Source organism: Dermochelys coriacea, chromosome 2, assembly GCF_009764565.3.
Source record: "Dermochelys coriacea isolate rDerCor1 chromosome 2, rDerCor1.pri.v4, whole genome shotgun sequence".
NCBI lineage: Eukaryota > Metazoa > Chordata > Testudines > Dermochelyidae > Dermochelys > Dermochelys coriacea.
This window is the reverse complement of record NC_050069.1, coordinates 76,689,857-76,710,183: the sequence shown is the minus strand read 5'-3', so window position 1 is coordinate 76,710,183 and position 20,327 is coordinate 76,689,857. Positions and strand designations below refer to the sequence as shown.

The 20,327-nt window shown below is 41.4% G+C and overlaps 1 protein-coding gene across 6 annotated transcripts in view; it reads right to left on the bottom strand.

Moving 5' to 3' along the window:
• Nucleotides 1-916: 916 nt before the first annotated feature.
• NOL4 (nucleolar protein 4) overlaps nt 917-20,327 on the bottom strand; it is a 268,955-nt gene continuing 249,544 nt past the window's right edge. For all 6 annotated transcript variants that reach the window (XM_038392935.2, XM_038392933.2, XM_038392936.2 and 3 more), the window contains 2 exons: nt 15,368-15,548; nt 917-2,859 (listed from right to left, as the gene is read on the bottom strand). In XM_038392935.2, coding sequence (XP_038248863.1) covers nt 2,666-2,859; nt 15,368-15,548 — 375 coding nt within the window. In that variant the 3' untranslated portion in view covers nt 917-2,665. The remainder of the gene's footprint in view (nt 2,860-15,367; nt 15,549-20,327) is intronic.

Sequence of the window (20,327 nt, the reverse complement as noted above, 5' to 3'; positions counted from 1 at the left end):
CCTTACCTCTTCTTTTTCTCAGCTGTCCCTGGCATCCAGTTGAGCTCTGGCTTTAGCATGGTGAGCCCCGCAGTTTTGGTGTAGTCCAGCTGGCAAACAGCTGGGTGGACAAACTGCACAGTTGCTGCTTAGCTGAACATTTGAAGCACACCAGCCCTGCAAAAGAAGACTAAGGAAACTGCAGTCCTGGCACCATTACAGCCTCCTTCTATATGGAGAGTGAAAAGCCTGCATTAGCTGTGCTCTTCCATGGCTCTGATGGTTGAAGATTAAAGATGTTACCTCAGGAAGAGTCACTTGTGACCTCTCTCACTTTGAGGCAGGAAGATGCAGAGGAGTCTGAAGATATTGTCTGAAAACATAAGGGGCTAACATCAAATCTCTTGCTCCTGATTGGTCCTTCAATTCCTGACAAACAGCAGAGGAGAGGACCACCACATTCTCTCCACTGGAAAGCAGAGCCACAGAACATTTTTGAAGAAAAGGGCGAGAATACGGTGTTAATTACAGTAGGAGAAAATACATCTATTAAAGGATGGGCAGCAATTAACAAGAACTTGCTACAATATTCACAGAGTCAATGGCAAGTGCTTTTAAAGGACACTTGATAGATTTTTTAAGAATAAATTTTACCAGTTAGATTTTGTTGCCTCAAGCCAGGTTTTAATTGTGAAGCGTTAGTGACTTGGACCTCATGATTTATGCATCGCCTGCTTCTGCTCTTATTGAAGAAATTCTTCATTAGAACAAAGCTCTAGCTTGAATCATCCAAATGGATTTACTCAATATTTTTGAGAACTGAGCTGTGGCGACTCCAACAGCTGACATAGAAGTTCCCTTTTCCTGTTTAAAAAGGACAATGCTGATAACTGATTACACACTATGTTTGTTTAAACGTTATAATGTTTCACAATCGTTAAACACAGAAATCTGTTTATTTACCCAAACAAAACAGAGGAAATCATTCCAGCCCTCAGTTTTTGAATTTTCATTTAAACTTGTGAACATCAGTTCACAACTAATGTTTGTGTATCTATGTACCTCCAAAATACTCATATTTCATAGCCTTTTTCACATTAATATTCACCAACAGTATCACAAAAGTTCTTTTTTTCTTTTTTGTTTTCTTTACATAACTGTAAGCAAGAGTAATTCTAGAAACACTAGAGGGGAAAAAAGCATAGCAATGTCCACATTACAAGAAAAAGTGCACATTACTGGGTCACAATCACAGTCATTACTTGGAAAACTATATGTAACAAGTAGATATAAAATATCACTGATGCCTTCAACTCATTGTCAAAAACTGAATTACATAAAAATTTGTACATGAAATAAGGCAAATTCAGGAATGCACAAGGAACTTGTTATTCAACAAAAGCTAAACAGAACAAATAGTACAGTAAGCATGAACAAAAGTACTTGTCTCTATATATTCAAAAATAAGCTTGCCTTAGTGCACAAAAAACACCATTAATGTGTATTCAACCTTATAAAATAAGAAATAGGGGATGGGAAAAATTGGGGAGAGGAGAGAAGAGTTTAATTAAAGTTGCAGCTGCATCCATTTATAGTTTTTGTAGAGTTTTCAGCTAGGTGTGGGCATTACACAAATCACTCCAGAAATGCCAATGGCCTTTTTTTCTGTAAGTATTTTGTTTAAAGGAATAAATAAATAAATAAATAAATAAACACAAGAGTGCAAATTTTCAGATTGTCACTTGCAACCTCTTAACATTCAATCATCTACATCCAATCGCTACTAAAGGGACTTGTACAAGACAGCAGCAGCGATCATGGAGTTAAATGAGCTAGCTGTAAGAAACCAATTTTTTTTAAATGATATGTCTTTTAAAAACCCCTCATCTCTATTAACTGATAATAATGCTGCAGTATATTACAGGATTGAGGTGAGAATGGCATGAATGTAAGGAAATACATGCTTCCTTTCGAAGTTCTTCCAGAGATGACAATTTACAGTACACAAGGGAAGGGTTATCCAGCATCGAGAGTTACTTGTTGTAGAAAGAATATGAAGTTGGGGAGAAGGGCAGGGTCAGGGGGTTCTGGAGAGGAAGGGGGGGACTTACAATATCTCCTCAAAACGTTTTTAGGACCAGTGAAAAAGTTTACCAAAGTAAAAATGAAAAATTTTGAATGAAAACAAAAGGTTTTTTCTGTTTTGTTTTTATAAAAATTACATTTTTTAAAATACAAGATCCTTTCCATTGCAATTGTGTCCTGTGGCAACAGGACTTTTGGCAACGTTTTGCCATATACTGCAGCTTTAAGTCCAATGAGTCAATAGCACATTCCACTAATATTGCACTTGGATCTTGAACCAATTTTTACCACCACAGCATCGTCTCTTTCCTCCACTTGTTAGAACGAGTTAACAATCTCTAGCCACTTTTTTTATATTTATGCTGACACACTAAAACAAAAAGCAATAGGCTGGACACATTAAAGTACCTCAGAACTATCAGAGGTCAAAGTTCACTTGAAGCACCTTAACACATCACTTTATGGATCAAGAACAGTGTGGCGTTATGGTAATTAACTCTCCTAAAAAGACTGCAGTAACTGAAGCGTCTGCTCTGGGAACTCAAAATGTCATTAGTGGAAACTCCGAGATAAGACTAGGCCAGCACAAAGGTCATGTCACTCAGTTCTGCTGCAAAATAAGGTTTTCCAGTTCATCTGCAGAACGCAATAAAAATGCTGCTGATTCTCGATACCCTGCAACAAGCTGCCGCACTGCATTTATTTCAGTTGGACTCAGCTGAGGTCTAGAGCTTGTACTACTGGAGGATCCGGAGCTGGTTGCTAACTGCCTCTTCATACTGAGATCTGTTGGACCTGGAAATAACAAATGGAAAAAATGGAAGCATTTGGTTTTCCTGCCAGAAAAAAGTTTCACTACAAAAGATTTGTAGACACAATTCAAGAGCAACAACAAACTGCTCACAGCGGTTTATCAGTGAATGGTGAAAAGTAGTAGCTATACATGGTGAGGGCATGCTGCAGTTCATTTTTATATGTAACAGGTTTCATTCACTCCTTGGCTTCTGCTAACATAGTCCAGGTTACGGGATCACTGGTGGTGGAAATGTCAATCTCAAGAGTAAACCTTGTATGTGCAGGGGGCAGAGCTTGCTCAGCAACTGGCCTACATATAGGACTTGCTTCCTGAAGAGATAAACATGAAGCTCCAGAACAAAATGCAAAACCAACTTATTTCCAGCCATCCCTCAGTAACTTCAACAGAATTACAGTTTGAAGGGTCAGGGTGGGGGAAACAACTCCCTACTCAGTGGAGGAATGGAAGGAAGGGAGAGAGAGAAGCTTGATTAAAACAATAATATATTTGTAAGGCCCTGGTGATGGGAGTGGTAGATAAACAGACATTAACAGAAAGCACTAAGGCTAAAAGCTATACCGATTTACATCAGTTGAAGAAATGGCCCTTAATGTTACTTAATTCTATTTCCTTTTTGACAACCCTGAGATAAAGCGAATGGTGGATAATGCTGACAATGCCATATTGCTGCAGTCACTGAAGTCAATGGCAAACCTCCCATTGACTTCAGGGGAGCGCAGGCAGAGTCAGGCACACAAAGAGACTGGTCACACAGAGCCAGCACTGTTAAACATTCTCACATTGAGATCTGGAATTGGTATCACAAACAGGTGAAATACAAAGACAGCCTAGCTCTCCATTCACATTCACCAGTTTTACATTGGTATGACTGCTTTGTTTTAATAGTTACCCCGATACACATGGGATGAAGGAGAGAAGTAGGCTCGTGAATCTACCTAATTGTCATCATATACTATAGGGCAATGACTTTATCACGATGAAGCTCAAAAGGAAAACTCTAAGGAAATAAAATCTCAACACAGCATACTGAACCAAGAGTACACAAATCATAATGTCAGCTTAGCTGAATGGTTGTAAGAAGCCATTAAAGACTTATATTTATTGTGCCAGTACTGAAAAATTGGCCATTGAAATATTGAGGGCACCATGCTCCACATGAACCTACTTTAATTTTTATGAACTTCCCTGGACTCTCATTCATGTCATAGCCAAAAACACACAGAAAATATATGGCAGGGCAAAGTTTCTGTAGCAGAACAAATCTTTTTCTGAAATAAGAATGAATGCTTTTGCTCCTCAGTAATCCAGATTTTTAAATAGTTGAATAGAATACTAAATTTATTTCATTGGTAAGTACAAAATGTTGTAATGTTCTCCTTACATTAATGGGTTTTTCCTTGTAGTATTTCAGCACATGCAGTGAGACATCTCTCTCAAAGGACAGCTAGAAATAGGCCTGATGCACAATTGGCATAAATTGGTGTGGTTCCATAAAACCAACAGAAGCCAAGGATCTAGCCTAGTATCTTTAAATGTGCTGATTAACCCCCCCCAAGGAGATTTTAACTCCACAGAGTTCATTTTTTCTAAAATCCTAATGGAATCTGGAAGGAAAATTCTATGCCAACTGCAACCAAAATCCACACACTGCACATGCAACAGATCATCAAAACTCAGTCAGAATTCACCTGAGTCTAACAAACTGAATACTGGTACAGAGGATCACTGAAGCTGTGGGAGCTTACTCTATACCCACATCTATACCCAATTGTCTGTTTGCGGCACCTCAGTCATCTGGGACTACAGCTCTTCCTGAAGCCCTTTTGATGATCTTGGACACATGTGGGACAGTTACCCCACCTGGTAAGAGAAGAAGAGATGCTAAGGGAAGCAGCTGGATGAGTTGAAGGCTTTGAATCCCACATGTAGAGAGGAGACTGAGCAGGAATTGGTGACCCAGGTTACATCCCAGAAACAGTTTGAAACATAAAGGTAAAATCTAGAAGTGTTTTAATGAAATCTAGAAGAGTTTTAACCTTCCCCTCTTTTCTGTTGCCTTTATTTTAAATTTTCCCATCTTAAGTGAAGTGAATCACCCCTTCCTTGATGTTTGAATCATCTCTTCTTAAAAGGCAGAGCTGAGCCCTTGTCTCACTGAGTACATATTCTGTGCCACTGCAGACTATAGGCACCGTGCTCATAATGATTTAAGTCATGGTAACTTTATGCACCCAATCAGGATGAAGTTCCATTGTGCTATGCTCTGCACAATCACATACCAAGACTTGGCTCTACCCTGAAAAGTTTACAGTCTAAGAAGGAAAGTGACATATGAAGCATTAGAGGAGAAAGATTATAATCAAATATATGTTGGTTCCTTTTGGATGACTATAGCTCAGTTTAAGTGCCAGCCAGTCCCATCTGTCCTCAGCGTGTCATGGCAGAGGTGGCAGTGTTGTAGGAGAGAGTAGTAGCCTTACAGATCAGTGCAGGGAGCATTGTCTATGTGTAAGGGGCAGCATGGAAGAAGGCACAGAGCCACGTGTGTGTGAGGAGCCAATCTGAGTAAACAAGGCTGTCACTGGTGGCAGACAAGGCATAAGGCAATGTGACAGATGAGAAGGGCAAATAAGGATGGGCAGATTTGTGAGTGGCCCATAGAAGTCAGGAAAAGAAACTTGAACTTGATGCAACAAAACATGGGGGAGCTAGTGGAGGAATTCAACATGGGGGAAGATGAGATTGGAAGGTCAGGCAAGCCAGACAGCCTGAGCAGACACCTTGTGTGTGGACTGAGGGGAAAGCTGGTAAAAAGTCATTAAACATTAAACCCATGGCACTGCTCTGGGGCAAAGTGTGGTTCCTCTCAGCTCAGACGAATCCCTACAGATTTCTACCAGGACAATGAAGGAGTTATTTCTGTGCCAGATTACAGCTTTCTGTCCCAAACCATTCTGAAAATAAGTTGCAAGGATTTCTTTTAATAAGGGGAAAGTATTTTTCTTTCACTCTCCCTGTACTCAGATGCAGCTGAACCCTCCTTTTTCTAACTTTCCAAAGGGATCAACAGTACCTTCCAGCACAGCCCAGCACTGCGGGTAACACAGAGCCACATGGGCCCACAGGAGCTCCAAGGGACACAAGAAAAGTGCCGGCTGCTACCCTTTTGCAGGATGCAGTGTGCTTTCCTCTCCCACCCATGCTGCAGAACAGTGAGGAGTGAGGGGACAGTCCAGGCGTTCCCTTGAATGCAGAAACTGCAGCTGTATCCAATCCTTACCTGGGTTTTGAAATGGCGCTCTTGCACCGTGCCTCCAGAGCACACCTGGGGAAGGGCCAGGCACAACTTACCTATAAGAATTTACCCTGGGCCAGAGACCAAACCTAGGTAGTTTCATCCTGAAAGATTCAAGTTTCAGAACATTCTGAATGACTGGAAAAAAAAGGGCTAAAATGAGAGCGTACACAGCCTCATCTATAGCGGTCATTAGCGCTCCCTGGATAATAAATATAGTGCAGTGATACTTCCATTTGTGCTAAATCACTATCCACTTCACCACTGCCCCAGTCTGAAAATAAATGAAGTGGGTATGACCCACACTTAGTAGTACACGTTAAGAATGTCATAACTCATTTGTAGCTCCATCAGTCGTACTGGTTGCTTCATGAAATAAAGCATAAATGTATCACATGCTTTTTACTGTCTGTATTTTTCTGCCCATCCATATGCAATATCAAATACTCAGAGAGCAACCTGAAGCTTCAGTAATAAGAATTAATCTATACAGATTTATATAAGCAGGTGGCTATTTATATAAACATAAACCATAATGTATATATAGGGATATAGCAGGGATTTAGCCGCCTAAAGTGACAACTGGCACCTGAGTCCTTTTGTGACTCTAATCCTGGGTGTATTCCAGTACTGAGCAGTACCTATAACTACTGGGCTATAAAATAGGCTCATCTGAGGCTTCCTCAATTTGTCCTGTTGAAGCTGTTTCACTGTGGATAAATACATTAAAAATGTATTGGCGCACGGAGACTGGATCTCCCACTTCCCCAGCGAGGGCTCGAACCAGCAGGCTAGTGTCATTGTCATGCTTATTTTCTCTGGCCCAGTCTTACTGCACTGTGGCTAAATACTGAAAGCATCACAGCTCTTCAACCATTCCTGGGGATTGCTCTCTGCACCCAGCTTCTCTGCAGCTCCTGGGTTGCAATGCAAAAGAGCCTGGCCACTTCCTGATTCAGGGCCTTTCCCTTTGACTGGCCAGTGTCGAGCAGACTGATGGGAGTTGTAGTCCCCTGCTTAGGAAGTCCATTGTTTATTTCTACGTGGACACATGAGTAGGTCTTTTAAATAACTAGTTAATGGACTGCTTTCATGGACCTTTATCTCCTGAAGCAACCAGTACAAATGATTACATCTGGGGAAAATTGGGCAGCTTAAAGAGAGTTTCTTATACTATTTTCCCCTTTCCTTATGTGGGAATTCATTTCTTAATAACTTTATGTTCCCTATTAACCTGGCACTGTGCCCAAGGACAGGAAATGCACTCCCTTTCATTAAAGGGAATAATAATCTGCATTGTTTGCGATGAACCTTTCCATTTAAATTTCCCCTCGAGTATACCATGCCTGCACCTTTTGGAATACCCTGGCCTGTCACAGAGTATTCCAGTCTTGATATGCAAGGCTGATCAGCTTGCACAGTCACTTTGGTCTGTGGCAGTGTGCAAACAAAGATTGAGCATGTACTGGACACCTGAAGATGGGGTCTGTATTTTTTATTTGTATTGCTTAGTACGCAATTTTATAAATCAAGACTGCTACCTATCATTTTCACCATAGCACAGCTTCTTAAGCAGTGAATTAGACAAGGTGCTCAGACAGATCTTTGAGGGCCACAGTGAGACTGATGGATTTACATTTTAACTTTAAATTTAGGGTGTCATTCCAATTACATTCACCTCATTTCTTTTGCAAAGCTTAATAGTTGTAGTTTAACTAAATAATTCAAAATATAAAACTCTGGGAATCCTCTCCATGTACTAAACAATCATTTATCAGATTAGCTGCTGAATAAGTCTGATATTAAACACACTGCTGGACAAATGACTTTACTGTAAACTGCAAGATCTAAAAGTGAACTAATTATTGCTTCATATACTACTCACTGGCAAGGTCAATTATTTAAAATTCCAGGGTCAGATGTATGATATGACCAATGGTGATATAAACACTGATGGTTCATGCATGGCAACACCATATGTGAGTTGTCTAAGCAATAATCTCTTCAGAATTGCACGCTACCAGTGGGTAACTACCATTTTGATAGTTAATAGCCTGCTGAAAGAAAATAATGCTCTAATACATTTAACATAGACTCTCAAACTGGTCGTTATTATTGCAGGCAATAATTATAAGAGCAATATCTCATTAAAAAAGACTGACATTTGATTAAGCATGTGTTAAGATGTCAAATTACTTTATCCCATGACAATTAACCAACTTTTTTCATCTATCACAATGCAAAAGGCAATGGCATTTAGCTATAACAAAAGACATGTTCCCCAGATGTAGGGTCACTGCCCATACCTTGAAATCTATTATGTAGAGTCTTTTTACTGTGTAATTTATGTTCAAATATTTTTCTTCAAGTGCCACTGCAACTGGTTAACATGCATTCAGATTGTTTCATATCCCATTGCACTAAAATTAGACTTTGATAGTTGTTTTCTTTTTATGTTATTTTTTTCCAAGTGAGCATTATTTATTATGATTAGAAGTATGATTATTTTATTTTGCATCTACCATATTTCTCCTCTTCCTCTCTCCCAAAAGAGGGCAGATATGTGCAAAGCAATAATTCTCAGTGCTGGGACATTTCTTAGGCCAGGGTAACAGACACTAATGAATTGGACTAAGCCTTTTTCTCCATTTCCCTTCCTTTCCACATCCCCCACCCCCCACCTCAGCTGCATGGGAAACAAAACACTCAGCTAATTCAGTTAATGGAAACACAGCTTTGTAGCTTGAGGACAGAAAAGTTAGAATAGAAAGATGTCTGTAACAATTCACCATTAAGCATCTTTAAGTGACAACCACAAGACACTTGCTTGGAGATGGAAATGATGACTGAGGTCCACAAGTGTCTGCCCCTGCCATCGCAGGAAATCATCATGTGGAATACACCTACCTCATCCTAATAGATCCCTGCTCTACTATGCCAATAAAGGTGCAAAATAATGTACCTTCCGATATAAATATTCATGGTAAATAGGCCTAATCCCCTGAGATGGGATATTAGATGGGTGGGATCTGAGTTACCCAGGGAAGAATTTTCTGTAGTATCTGGCTGGTGAATCTTGCCCATATGCTCAGGGTTTAGATGATTGCCATATTTGGGGTCAGGAAGGAATTTTCCTCCAGGGCAGATTGGAAGAGGCCCTGGAGGTTTTCCGCCTTCCTCTGTAGCATGGGGCATGGGTCACTTGAGGGAGGATTCTCTGCTCCTTGAAGTCTTTAAACCGCGATTTGAGGACTTCAATAGCTCAGACATAGGTGAGGTTTTTCGTAGGAGTGGGTGGGTGAGATTCTGTGGCCTGCATTGTGCAGGAGGTCAGACTAGATGACCAGAATGGTCCCTTCTGACCTTAGTATCTATGAATCTTTCTCCCTGTCAGAGAAATTTCTTCCTGATTCCAAATGTGGGAGTCAGCTTAATTTTGAGCATGCCAGCCTGAATCACCGTACATAAGGATGCTGGGGTCCATACAAAGCAGAAAAGAATAAGCACATTGGAAAACTGTTTCCATTGCTCTCAGTAAGAAGAAGGAAGGATGATCATAAGACAGAAGTCCGTCGATAATATATGAAGTCAAGAGACTCCCAGCTCTGCTATAGAGCTCGCCAAGTCACTTAACTTCTCTGAACCTTATTTTTCTCTTTTGTAAAATGGGGCTAATAATACTTGCCCAAGCTCTTGCCCCTGTCCCACAACCCTGCATTTCTTCCCTTTCCCTCCACACCTCCCAATCCTTACCTCACACATCTAAGTCAGGCTACTTCCTCCTTTCCCTCCTTGCTGTCTGAATGCCAATAGGGGGAGCATTTGAAAGCACAGGAAAGACAGTCTCCCTGCCCTCAGTTCCTGTGCCTGGCAACACAACAAATCCCACCAGCCAGGAGAAGCAAATACATGGAAAGTCCAGCTCAACCCCTACAGCAGACGTGGGCAAACTACGGCCCGCGGGACCGTCCTGCTTGGCCCTGGGCTCCTGGCCCAGGGGGCCGTCCCCACTCCCCCACAGCCATGCCGCTGTGTGGCGCAATGCTCTGGGCAGTGAGGCTGCAGAGCCCGCCTGAGCCAGTGCTCTATGCTGCATGGCGTGGCTGCCTGTCTGGTGCAGTGGTGCTGCCAGCCACTGGTGCTCCAGGCACTGCGGTAAGGGGGGTTGGATAGAGGGCGGGGGAGATCGTGGCATGGATAGGGGTTGAGGCGGTCAGAGGGCAGGGAATGGGGGTTGAATGGGGGCAGGGGCCCCAGGGGGGCAGTCAGAAAGGAGAGGAGGGGGTTGGATAGGGTGGGGGGCAGTTAGGGGCAGGGGGCAGTCAAGGAGAAGGGGTGGTTGGATGGGGCAGGGGTTCCAGGGGGGCAGTCAGGAAGGAGAGGAGGGGATTGGATGGGGCGGCGGGGGGTTGTTAGGGGCGGGGGGCTGGGGACCAAGAGCAGGGTGTGTGTGTGGATGGGGCAGGAGTCCCAGGGGGGCCATCAGGGGGTGAGAAATGGGGGGGTCAGATCCCCTAACCTGTCCTCCATACAATTTCAGAAACCCAAAGCAGCCCTCAGGCCAAAAAGTTGGCCCACCCCTGCCCTACAGCCTTGGTCGGGCGCATGCTCAGTCTCACTGTGGGGATGGCACATGCCCAATCCAACTGGCAAGTCAGAATCTGAGGGGGATGGAGCATGCTCAATGCAGACAGAATTTTTGGAGAATTTAGCTGCCAAACTCTAACAACCTCTCCCGAGCATGCGTGGACTGAAATTTTTCAGAAGCTCAGAACCTGGCCAAATCTGTGTCCATTTTCATGGGGATGGCAAGAGGCACGTTCCTGACACCAGAATGACACCCCCCAGCTTGCCAAATTTCAAGCCCCTGCTCCAAAGCATGGAGGCGCTAGAGCTTCTCATTGAAACCGCTTGAGATTTTTTTTAATATGGGAAAAACAATGCATTTCCCCCCGATCTTTTCCTCAGAAATGGTTGAACTGTTTTAGCTGAAACTTCCCCACAAAATTCAGCCTGAGACGGTCACGTCACATGGAAAATTTCTGCTCAGATAGTTTATGTTTGGCGAACAACTGAAAACAGGGTTGGTGTTTATGAAAAGTGTGGGAAAACCTTAGCTATAGTCATTGCTATCTGTGCTACCTATAACAATAGTATTGTTTATTGCAATGAATATAGGGCTTCATGCGCCCATTTTAGGGTTGTTGACATGTAGGGAAGTAAACACAGATTGTCCCTTACACTAAGGCCCCTTTATACGGTTCTGGCAGTGTAAATGGGTTTTAACATGTGAGTATATTACATCTATACCTACTTCAAGGCCACTTTATATGACTACAGTCAGCCTGCAGAATGTTTCTATTCAGTTGCATGGTAGGGAAATGTGTCCCCTAAAAGTCTGGAGGTTCAACCTCCCAACATTGCAGTTCCCCTTTCATCCATGTGGACTTTACGGATGTAAAACAGCCAAGGGCAATCTGCTTGGAAGCTTCTTGCTTTCTAAACTGCTCTCTGCTTCTTCGTGACAGCCTGACTCATACAGGGGCTGTCAGGGTCTCTGCCAACCCAGAAAGCTTCCAAAGAGAGGGAGAAGCCATACACATTATTGCAGACTCTATGTAAAAGAGGTTGAACTGATTTACCCTGTGGGTTTGAAGTGGGGAGAGAGAATTTGTCACTTTCTGCCTAATTTCTTTCCTGTTCTGCCCTACCCAATTCCCGAGGTGCCTCTTGTTCAAGCTGCTGCAGTCCCATCCTCTCTTTCCTTGCCCAGTCTTGCTTTTTATGCTGAGCAGTTTCATGCCCGCCCCCCCCCACCACACTTGTATAAGGAACTAATTATGATTCTATCATTAGACATGTGGAAGCACAGGCTGGGGAGGCAAGCACCGCACAGCGGGGTATAAACAGGTCCCTAATGAGCAGTGGGGCATGAGTAATTGGGCCAGGGAATGCCTCGATTTGACAGATGGGATCAGAGAAGGGAGGAAATTTACAGGGCAGGAGGCAACCAAATTAAACGAGTTACATCATATAAAATACACATGTCGATAATGAAATGAGTTACGTCATATAAAATACACATGTCGATTTGACTATTAGATAATTGGAGACAGTAATTATATTACTGTAGGGAAATGTCCAGAAATAGATATTCAAGCCATGAGTTTTTATCTAGCTTTTGCAAAAGCCTTTATTTTGTAGCAGATACAGATGACAGTATGTGTCTATACACATCCTGACTAAAGTGTGGGCTTGTTTTTACACTGTCAGAACATTTGTAAACAAGGCAAGAATGTCTGATGGGGATTATTGAGTTCAGAAGTAAATGCTTTCTCAAAATGAAGACTTCTTCAATAAAAGAAACAATCAACAAGCAAAAATTCTTCTGCAGAGAGGGCAAACACTAACCCTTCTCAATATACTCATACACATGCTAAAAGAGAGCAGTGCAGCTCCCTGCAAAAAAGAACCATTGGAGCAGAGGAACAATTGCTCACAACTTCCCTTTGGGCTCTTTTAGAAAGAACAGCACCACTCCAGAGCAGTCCCATCTACCCCAATTAATCCCCACAAACAAGCCAACAAACTCTCATAGTCAACTGTATCATATGTTGGTGACAGATCTAATCATCACCGGCACGCTATCTTCTTCCATTGCCAGGAGGAGACCATCAACTAATGCAGTCAGTGAAGTTTTTACCCCACATAAATGCCTATAATCAGACTGACTGCAATCAAGGAAAATAAGGAATCAAGAAAATGCCAGAATTGCCTTGCCATAACCTGCTCAATTACCTTTCCTAAAGATCTGAGGAAGAGCTCTATATGGTTCAAAAGCATGTCTCTCTCAACAACAGAAGTTGATCCAATAAAATATATTACCTTACCCACTTCATCTCTAATTTCCTAAAGTCAGCAGATGGGACTCAGGCCAATAGTTAGCCAGATTGTCAACATCGAGTGTTGGTTTCTGAACTATGGTGTATTGTTCTTGTTGATAAGAGGAATTCAGAAAAGGAGCTGGATTAAACAATTTTTCTCACCAGCTGACTCATGCAGGGGATCCTGAGGTAAATAATATGCTGAGATTTTCTAATAATTTTCAGCAGAAGATTTGGGCACACTTGTGCAATCTTCTGATTATGTACCAGTCTGGGCCCAAGTTGGGAAATGGTTTGCTAGACATCAGGGCAGAAGGGTGAATGGCCAGCTTCTGGTGCAAGATACACAGTGGTAGTGGGGCCATGGTTGTTGATGACTCAGAGGGCAGATGGTAAACCTCCATGTGGGACTGCAGAACCCTTGCCTCAGGTAACACAGGAATACACCTCAAAGAGGCTGCAGTACCCCAGTGAATTTAATAATGCTTGGTTTCTTGGGTCTATTAGTTGTGCAGTGTCAGGAAAGCTCCAACCATTGTTTCTCCTACAAAGCCCGTTATGGTCCCTAATTGTGGCATACCACTTGGCACTCACAAATTAAAGATCTTTTTTTTAAAAAAAAGGGTAGTTCACAACCACAATTGCTAGACAAAGTAATCACTCTTTAGGATATTGACTGTAGTATCTAATTTTTAAAATTGCATATTGAAATGAAACAGAATACTTCTGACAGCTGTGCAATTCAATGAAATATGGAAACAACAGGAATGTATTCTATTATAAACGACGTGAAGAAAAAAGCACAGTTCAAAAATCCCCTGTTGTAGTTAACCAGGACCTGGCATTATGTAAAGTGTAACAGGACAACACCGATGGCCTCTGTTGAGTAGTTAAGATATGGATAACTGTTTAGCGGCACAATTCTGCTCCTATTTAAGTGACAAATGACAAAATTCCCACTGACTTCAGCAGTGGAAGCTGGGTCAGTCCTCATGTGTCCACAATTTAAAAGTACATTGCGAAAGTGAACAGTGTTTTCTCAAGAAAACTGGTTTCTAGGGGTTTCTTAGTCTTATGAAAATATTTTCTCAGAAATCATTTTCAGCATCTTAAACACATCTTCTGTGCACATGGAAACAATTATAACAGCAATTTTCCAACTTTGAGTTAAGAGTTTTGACAGCTAAAATATTGTCCTTTTAAAGATTTTCAAAAACTCAGTTTAAGTCAGTCTCTCATTTTAGAGACAGAGGAATATTTTCTTCAGGTCCCAGGGAGACCACATTCAGGCTCACTGTTGCAGCCTTGGTAACAGCAGTAACAGTTTGAAAACTGTCAAAGAAAATTAATTAGCATAGAGAAAACTGAGGATGAGACTGAACAGTTAATTTCTTGCAAAACTAGGCCTACTGATTTACCCTGTGTATCCGAGGCACCACGTTCCTCTACCAGAGAAGGCTCACCCAGGACAAAAGACCAGTAATCCCTGTCCTCTGAGACATTCTGTAAATCCTCCTCTTGGATACAAGAGACCCATGGTCTTTCAATGTAATCATTGTTTATTGACAGATAAGAGCATACTCCTGTTACCACTAGGGGCAAATCATTTCCTATAGTCTATATTCACAGGAAATCAATATTTTTTACTATTCCAAACAAATGATACAATTCTTGTTTGTTTGTTACTGTTATTTGCTACTATAATGAGCAAGAAACTTTGGCTAACCAAAAGACATTGCTACTTTTTTTCAGAGGGTCCTGTCACCTCATGGTGACACAAAACCTACATTATTTTCAGTTCCAGGTAAATAGGAACTCAACATGTCTATTTTACACTTGTCATGTCCAGTCTTCAAATTGGGGTAAATCACTGCAGTCTCAGTGAAGTCCGTGGAGCTATGCAGACTTACACCAGCTGAGAAACGGGTCCAAATTCATTTAGTTTTGAAAGGTAGAATGTAGTATTTTTCAGCGTCTAATTGCTCTACTCAAACTAGACATAACAATAGACCAGGTCCTCATGAAGCTGTGCCTATTTACATCAGTGGAGGATCTGACCCAATATTTGTACTCAGCTTTGTTACGGACTTAGGGCTTGATCTTGTCCTATTGTGAATAGTCCCATTTAAGCCACAAGGGGACTACACACAGTACTAAGCAGTATGCCCAGCAGTTAGCAAGTCTGGGCCCCAATCACATAACTGATACGAGCCTATGGATACAGCACCCTTTAGATTAGTTTTCAGTATTGTGGGGGGTAAATGCATCCACAAACACACAGACAGAAACACTGGTAAGGAAACTCACCACTGCTAGAAGCATCGCTGAGATTTAGCAGCCCACTTCCTAACCCTCTGTAACTATGGTAACTGTAGGTCCCATTTCCATTGATGTACAACACCTCCTGTGTGCTGGAAACAGCTGATGTTGAGTACGTGACCTGGGCTGGCTCTTGTTTATATTGTTTGTCAGCTGAAGCAGCTTCATCCTGCCAAAACAATGTTTCATTGTAAGGTTTCAAATAGTTGTTAAAGTTCATCTTGAATGAGAGGGGCTGTTTTATTGTTATTTAAAGCTCCCCAAGTGTTACTTGCACAACAGTGTAATAAACAAGAAACAAGCACGTACATGTTTTCAACTGACAGTTTATCAACTGAAAAGAAATCATGAGAATAACCATGAACATAGATTTCCTACAACTGCCACTATAATTTATTTATTTGCATTTTGCTAGCAAATCACAACATGCTGGGTGCTGTCCAAACACACAGGAAGACACAGTCCCTGCCCGAAAGAGCTTACAATCTCCTGAAAAATTCAACTCTAAATCAAAATAAAATGGAAGGAACTGAAAGCAAATGATTACTCTTTGGCATTTAAAGCAACCCTTTTGGTGCAGAAAATCAGTTTTTTCTTGTTACGACAAACCAACATAAAATGCATTCGCATGTTCTCTAGATGGATTGATCAGCATCAAAGATACCAGGAAATAGCAGGGGGGAAAAGAGAAGGAAATCATGTTTTCCATATCTGTGGAATGATGTGGCATTACAACACAGGAGACCAAACCTTTCTGAGCTGGAAGCTTTTGTTTGTTTATTTTGCATATGAGTTTGAAGAGTTAGACACAACCAAGATTATTCAAGAGAAAAATTGTATTATTAAAAGAAGCTTTTAAAATATGTTGCAGCAGAATACTGAGAAGTCAGATAATGAATTACATTAATAACCAAAATGGGCATTGGGGACATTAATTTGTATTGAGGCATATATTTGCATTATTAAGATACTTGGCTGTACTGAATTCCACAATAAGTTCTCTTCAATAACATATAAGAATCCAAATAAAGGATAAAAACTGCAATGTATTTTTGCCAGAAGTTTAATGTAATTTACTTTTTATCTTCAAAGGTCATGCTGTCTGTTATAAAGCAGAATGGAGTTCTTTTCCTGTGAGAAAATATTCAATAAGCTATGCAGTAAAGTATTAGCTTGGCAAGAAAGCTTAAAACATCATCCATTCCCTAAAATTCCCAAAGCTGCTGCCTTATTTTCTGATTTGATATGAGGACTTTTTCCAAAACTAGATGATATTTCCATTCACATACTCGTTCAGGGCCTGATGCAGTTCCCAGCAAGGTTGATGAAAAGGCTGACTTAAAAGGGAGTTAGATCGGGCTCTCAATCCTCTTTTACAGGGCTCCCTCGTGTTTTAAAAAGCATCAGCTTCCTCCTACTTTGTCCTTGCAATTGTACTTTGGATAAAAAATACTCTCTCTGTCTACCTAGCTATTTACAGCATGTTCTACAACAGATTTATTCTTTCCTTCAAGTGTCTTTGCTTTTAAAATTTGGAAATGAAACAAACTACAGTGCCATAACTCTGAGATATTTGATGTTCTGTGCTAGTTGATCAATACTTTCCTGGTAGGTACCACAGAACAACTGGTAGTCTTTGCTTCAGGTTTTGCAACACAGGCCTGTATGGAATGATGCCTGTAACCCAGACTGCGGAATTGTTTATATTATTCACTGAGGAATATTCAGTATTATGAAAAAAGACATTGAATGGTAAAACTCTAGTAATGTGTTTGAAAAGAAAAGGATGCTATTTTCCAAGAACCTATGCTTGCTCACTGCTAAACACATGTGGCTAATCTCTGTTTCCCAACAGTATTGGGAACACAACTGAAAGGAACGTGGTCAGAGTGTCACTTGCATTGCCACATATTGAAATTTTGTAATCCTAATTTGCCTACATTTGCACCAGTCTTTTCCTTTTAAACAGGCATGTATATTTTTAAAAACAGAGGATTAGATAGAGCTATATACAATTTTCCTACAAGACAAAAAGGTTTTTTGGCCCATTATTTAACCAAATAAATAAATAAATAAATCCCAGAACAGATTAAAATTAACAGTATAAAACAATACCAAAATAAGCTTGTGTTTCTTTGACTTTGACTAAACCCAACATTTTTATGGTTTTGAAAACAGTAGGAAGTTTTCTTTTTTTTTTTTTTTTTTTTTTACTAGGGATCTGGTGAACATACTGTAAAGGGAAACAAGAACATTGAGTTAAACCTGTAAAGTTCTGCACTGAAGCCACTTCTAGAGCCATTGTTTGCATGAGTGAAATCTACGATTACATGACACTACCAGCTCCTTTTAGTTGTTTAAAAATGTATTTAAAAATTGTGGATTGACAGAACTGGAGACTATTTTATTCACAAAATAAGTACAGTATAAGCCAAAGTACTGCATAAAGACTGATGTAGATTTACTGGCCAGAGTCTCAGCTGGTATAAAAATTGACATTTTTCCCTTAATTTTTGAGTGTGCTCCAATCTTTATATGCATTCCATCTTTGGCTTCTTCATTGAGACTGCCAACAAGCATGTCAACTATTGCCAACTGTGCTTGTGTTTTTCGTGATGTGCCCAAAAATCATGACGGGCATATTAAAATGCTGACATGGGTCACACTTTATATTAAGGACATATTTATAAATAGATTACAAAGGGTTAATAAATGGTTAATAGATATTTTAATAAATGAATAGTCAATTGTTACAACATGCTACTCCTGTCTATAACATGCTTATAGAACCTATAAGCCATTTATGAACCCTTTCTAAACTATTTATAAATGTACCTTTAATATCAAGTCTGATCCACTTATGGCTAGACACCTGTTCACCTAGCATTTGACTAAAATCATCATCATTCTGAAAATAAATGAGATCACATCCTTCTAAAAGTGTTTCTCTTTCCATTTCATAAACCAAGTACTTAGTACCTGAGCACATTGTCCAGGAGCTGTCGGAACACACGGGTTAGATCAGAGAAGAGCATAAATACCTTTTTGACACAATTCATGCTGAGAAATAAGTTACTTATTTGTTTTAGAAAATAGGAACCTATACACGTGCTTGGTAAGATTATTACCATGGCATTTATCACAATAAATACATTTTATTTATAAGCCTAAGTGTGTAATGAAGGAGAAATTTTTCCTAAGACAGTAGGCATACATATATTATCTAACCACAGAAGTGATTAAGTATACATTAAAGAGTAGTACATTATATGAAAAATGTACATGTTTCTGTAAAATGTACATTACACAAAAACTGCACTTTATATTCCAAGCAGCTGAATAGCTTAGACTAGCTTAAAAGAAAAAACATGCACAGCAATATGGGTCAAACATAATCTCCATCAATCACTTGGGAATACATAAAGTAGGGTTGCCAGGCTTCTGGTTTTCGACTGGAACACCTAGTCGAAAAGGGACCCTGGTGGCTCAGGTCAGCACAGCTGACCGGACCACTAAAAGTCCGGTAGCCTGCAGCGGCCAGCTCCATGCAGCTCCCAGAAGCGGCCGGCATGTCCCTCTGGCTCCTAGGTGCAGGGGGTTCCATGCGCTGCCCTGAATGCCAACTCCACAGCTCCCATTGGCCGGGAACCAGGGCCAATGGAAATTGCGCCAGCAGACAGGTGCAGCGCACAGAGCCCCCTGGCCATCTCTGCACCTAGGAGCAAGAGGAACATGTCGCCACTTCCTGGGAGCTGCCTGAGGTAAGCACCTCCTAGAGCCTGCACCCCAAACCTCCTCCCACACCCAACCCCCTGCTCCAGCTCTGAGCCCACTCCCACACTCTGAACCTCTCAGCCCCATCCCAGAGCCCCCTCCTGTACCCCAAACCCCTCATCCCTGGCTCCATCCCAGAGCCTGCATCCCCAGCTGGAGGCCTCACCCCCCAATCTCCTGTCACAGCCCAGAGCCCCCTCCTGCATCCTGAACCCCCTCATTTCTGTCCCCCGAGCCCACACCCCCAGCCCAGAGCCTGTACCTCCTCCCACACCCTAGCCCCTTACCCCTGCCCAGAGCCCCCTCCCACACTCTGAACCCCTCATCCCCACCCTCCAGCCTGGATGCCTCTCCTGGACCTCAAACCCCTCATCCCCGGGCTCCACCCCAGAGCCCAAACCCCAGCCAGAGCCCTCATCCCCTCCCAGACCCCAATCCCCTACCCAAGCCTGTACCCCAAACCCCAAGGTTTCCAACTTGGCAAAATTTGTGTGGATTTTCCTGGGGGGGGGGGAGGGAAAGCTCATCCCTGACAGATAGGCCACCCCTGCCAAATTTGTAGCATGGAAGTGCTAGAGCTTTTCAAAGAAAAAGTCACTAGAATTTTTTAACATGGGTAAAACAATATATTTTTCCTTAGTCTGATTCTTGAAAACAGCAGAATACTTTTGGGTGAAATTAAAAAATCAGGCACAGAAACATTCAGCTCAAATTATTAAAGTTTAGAAAACTTATAAGCAACTGAAAACAGGGACTTCCAATGGGACATGTCAAGCAACTTCAATAATGGGCATTGCTAACAGCTCTGTCTATAGTATATATTGTCCTAACGCAATGCTATGCTTTATATAAGGTTTATCATGTCAGATTAACTCTCTTGGGTTTGAATTTTATGAACAATAAATCTGGAAACCCAGATAGCAGAATAATACTTTGGCACATCATAGGGGGCAAAGTTTTCCTTTTATTTTAATTTGAATAAAGTTGTTGATTGAGTGTGATCAGCAGTGATGAAAATTTTATTTCTGAAGAGGGCACAGATGTGATTTTGTTTGGCTTTAGTTTTGGTTCCCACTTTATTAAGCCCCATTAACAATGTTTGTTCTGGGATCACTATCCACTGAACAAGACAAAGATATATTTATCCCCCTGACAGGCCTGAATCAAATAAATA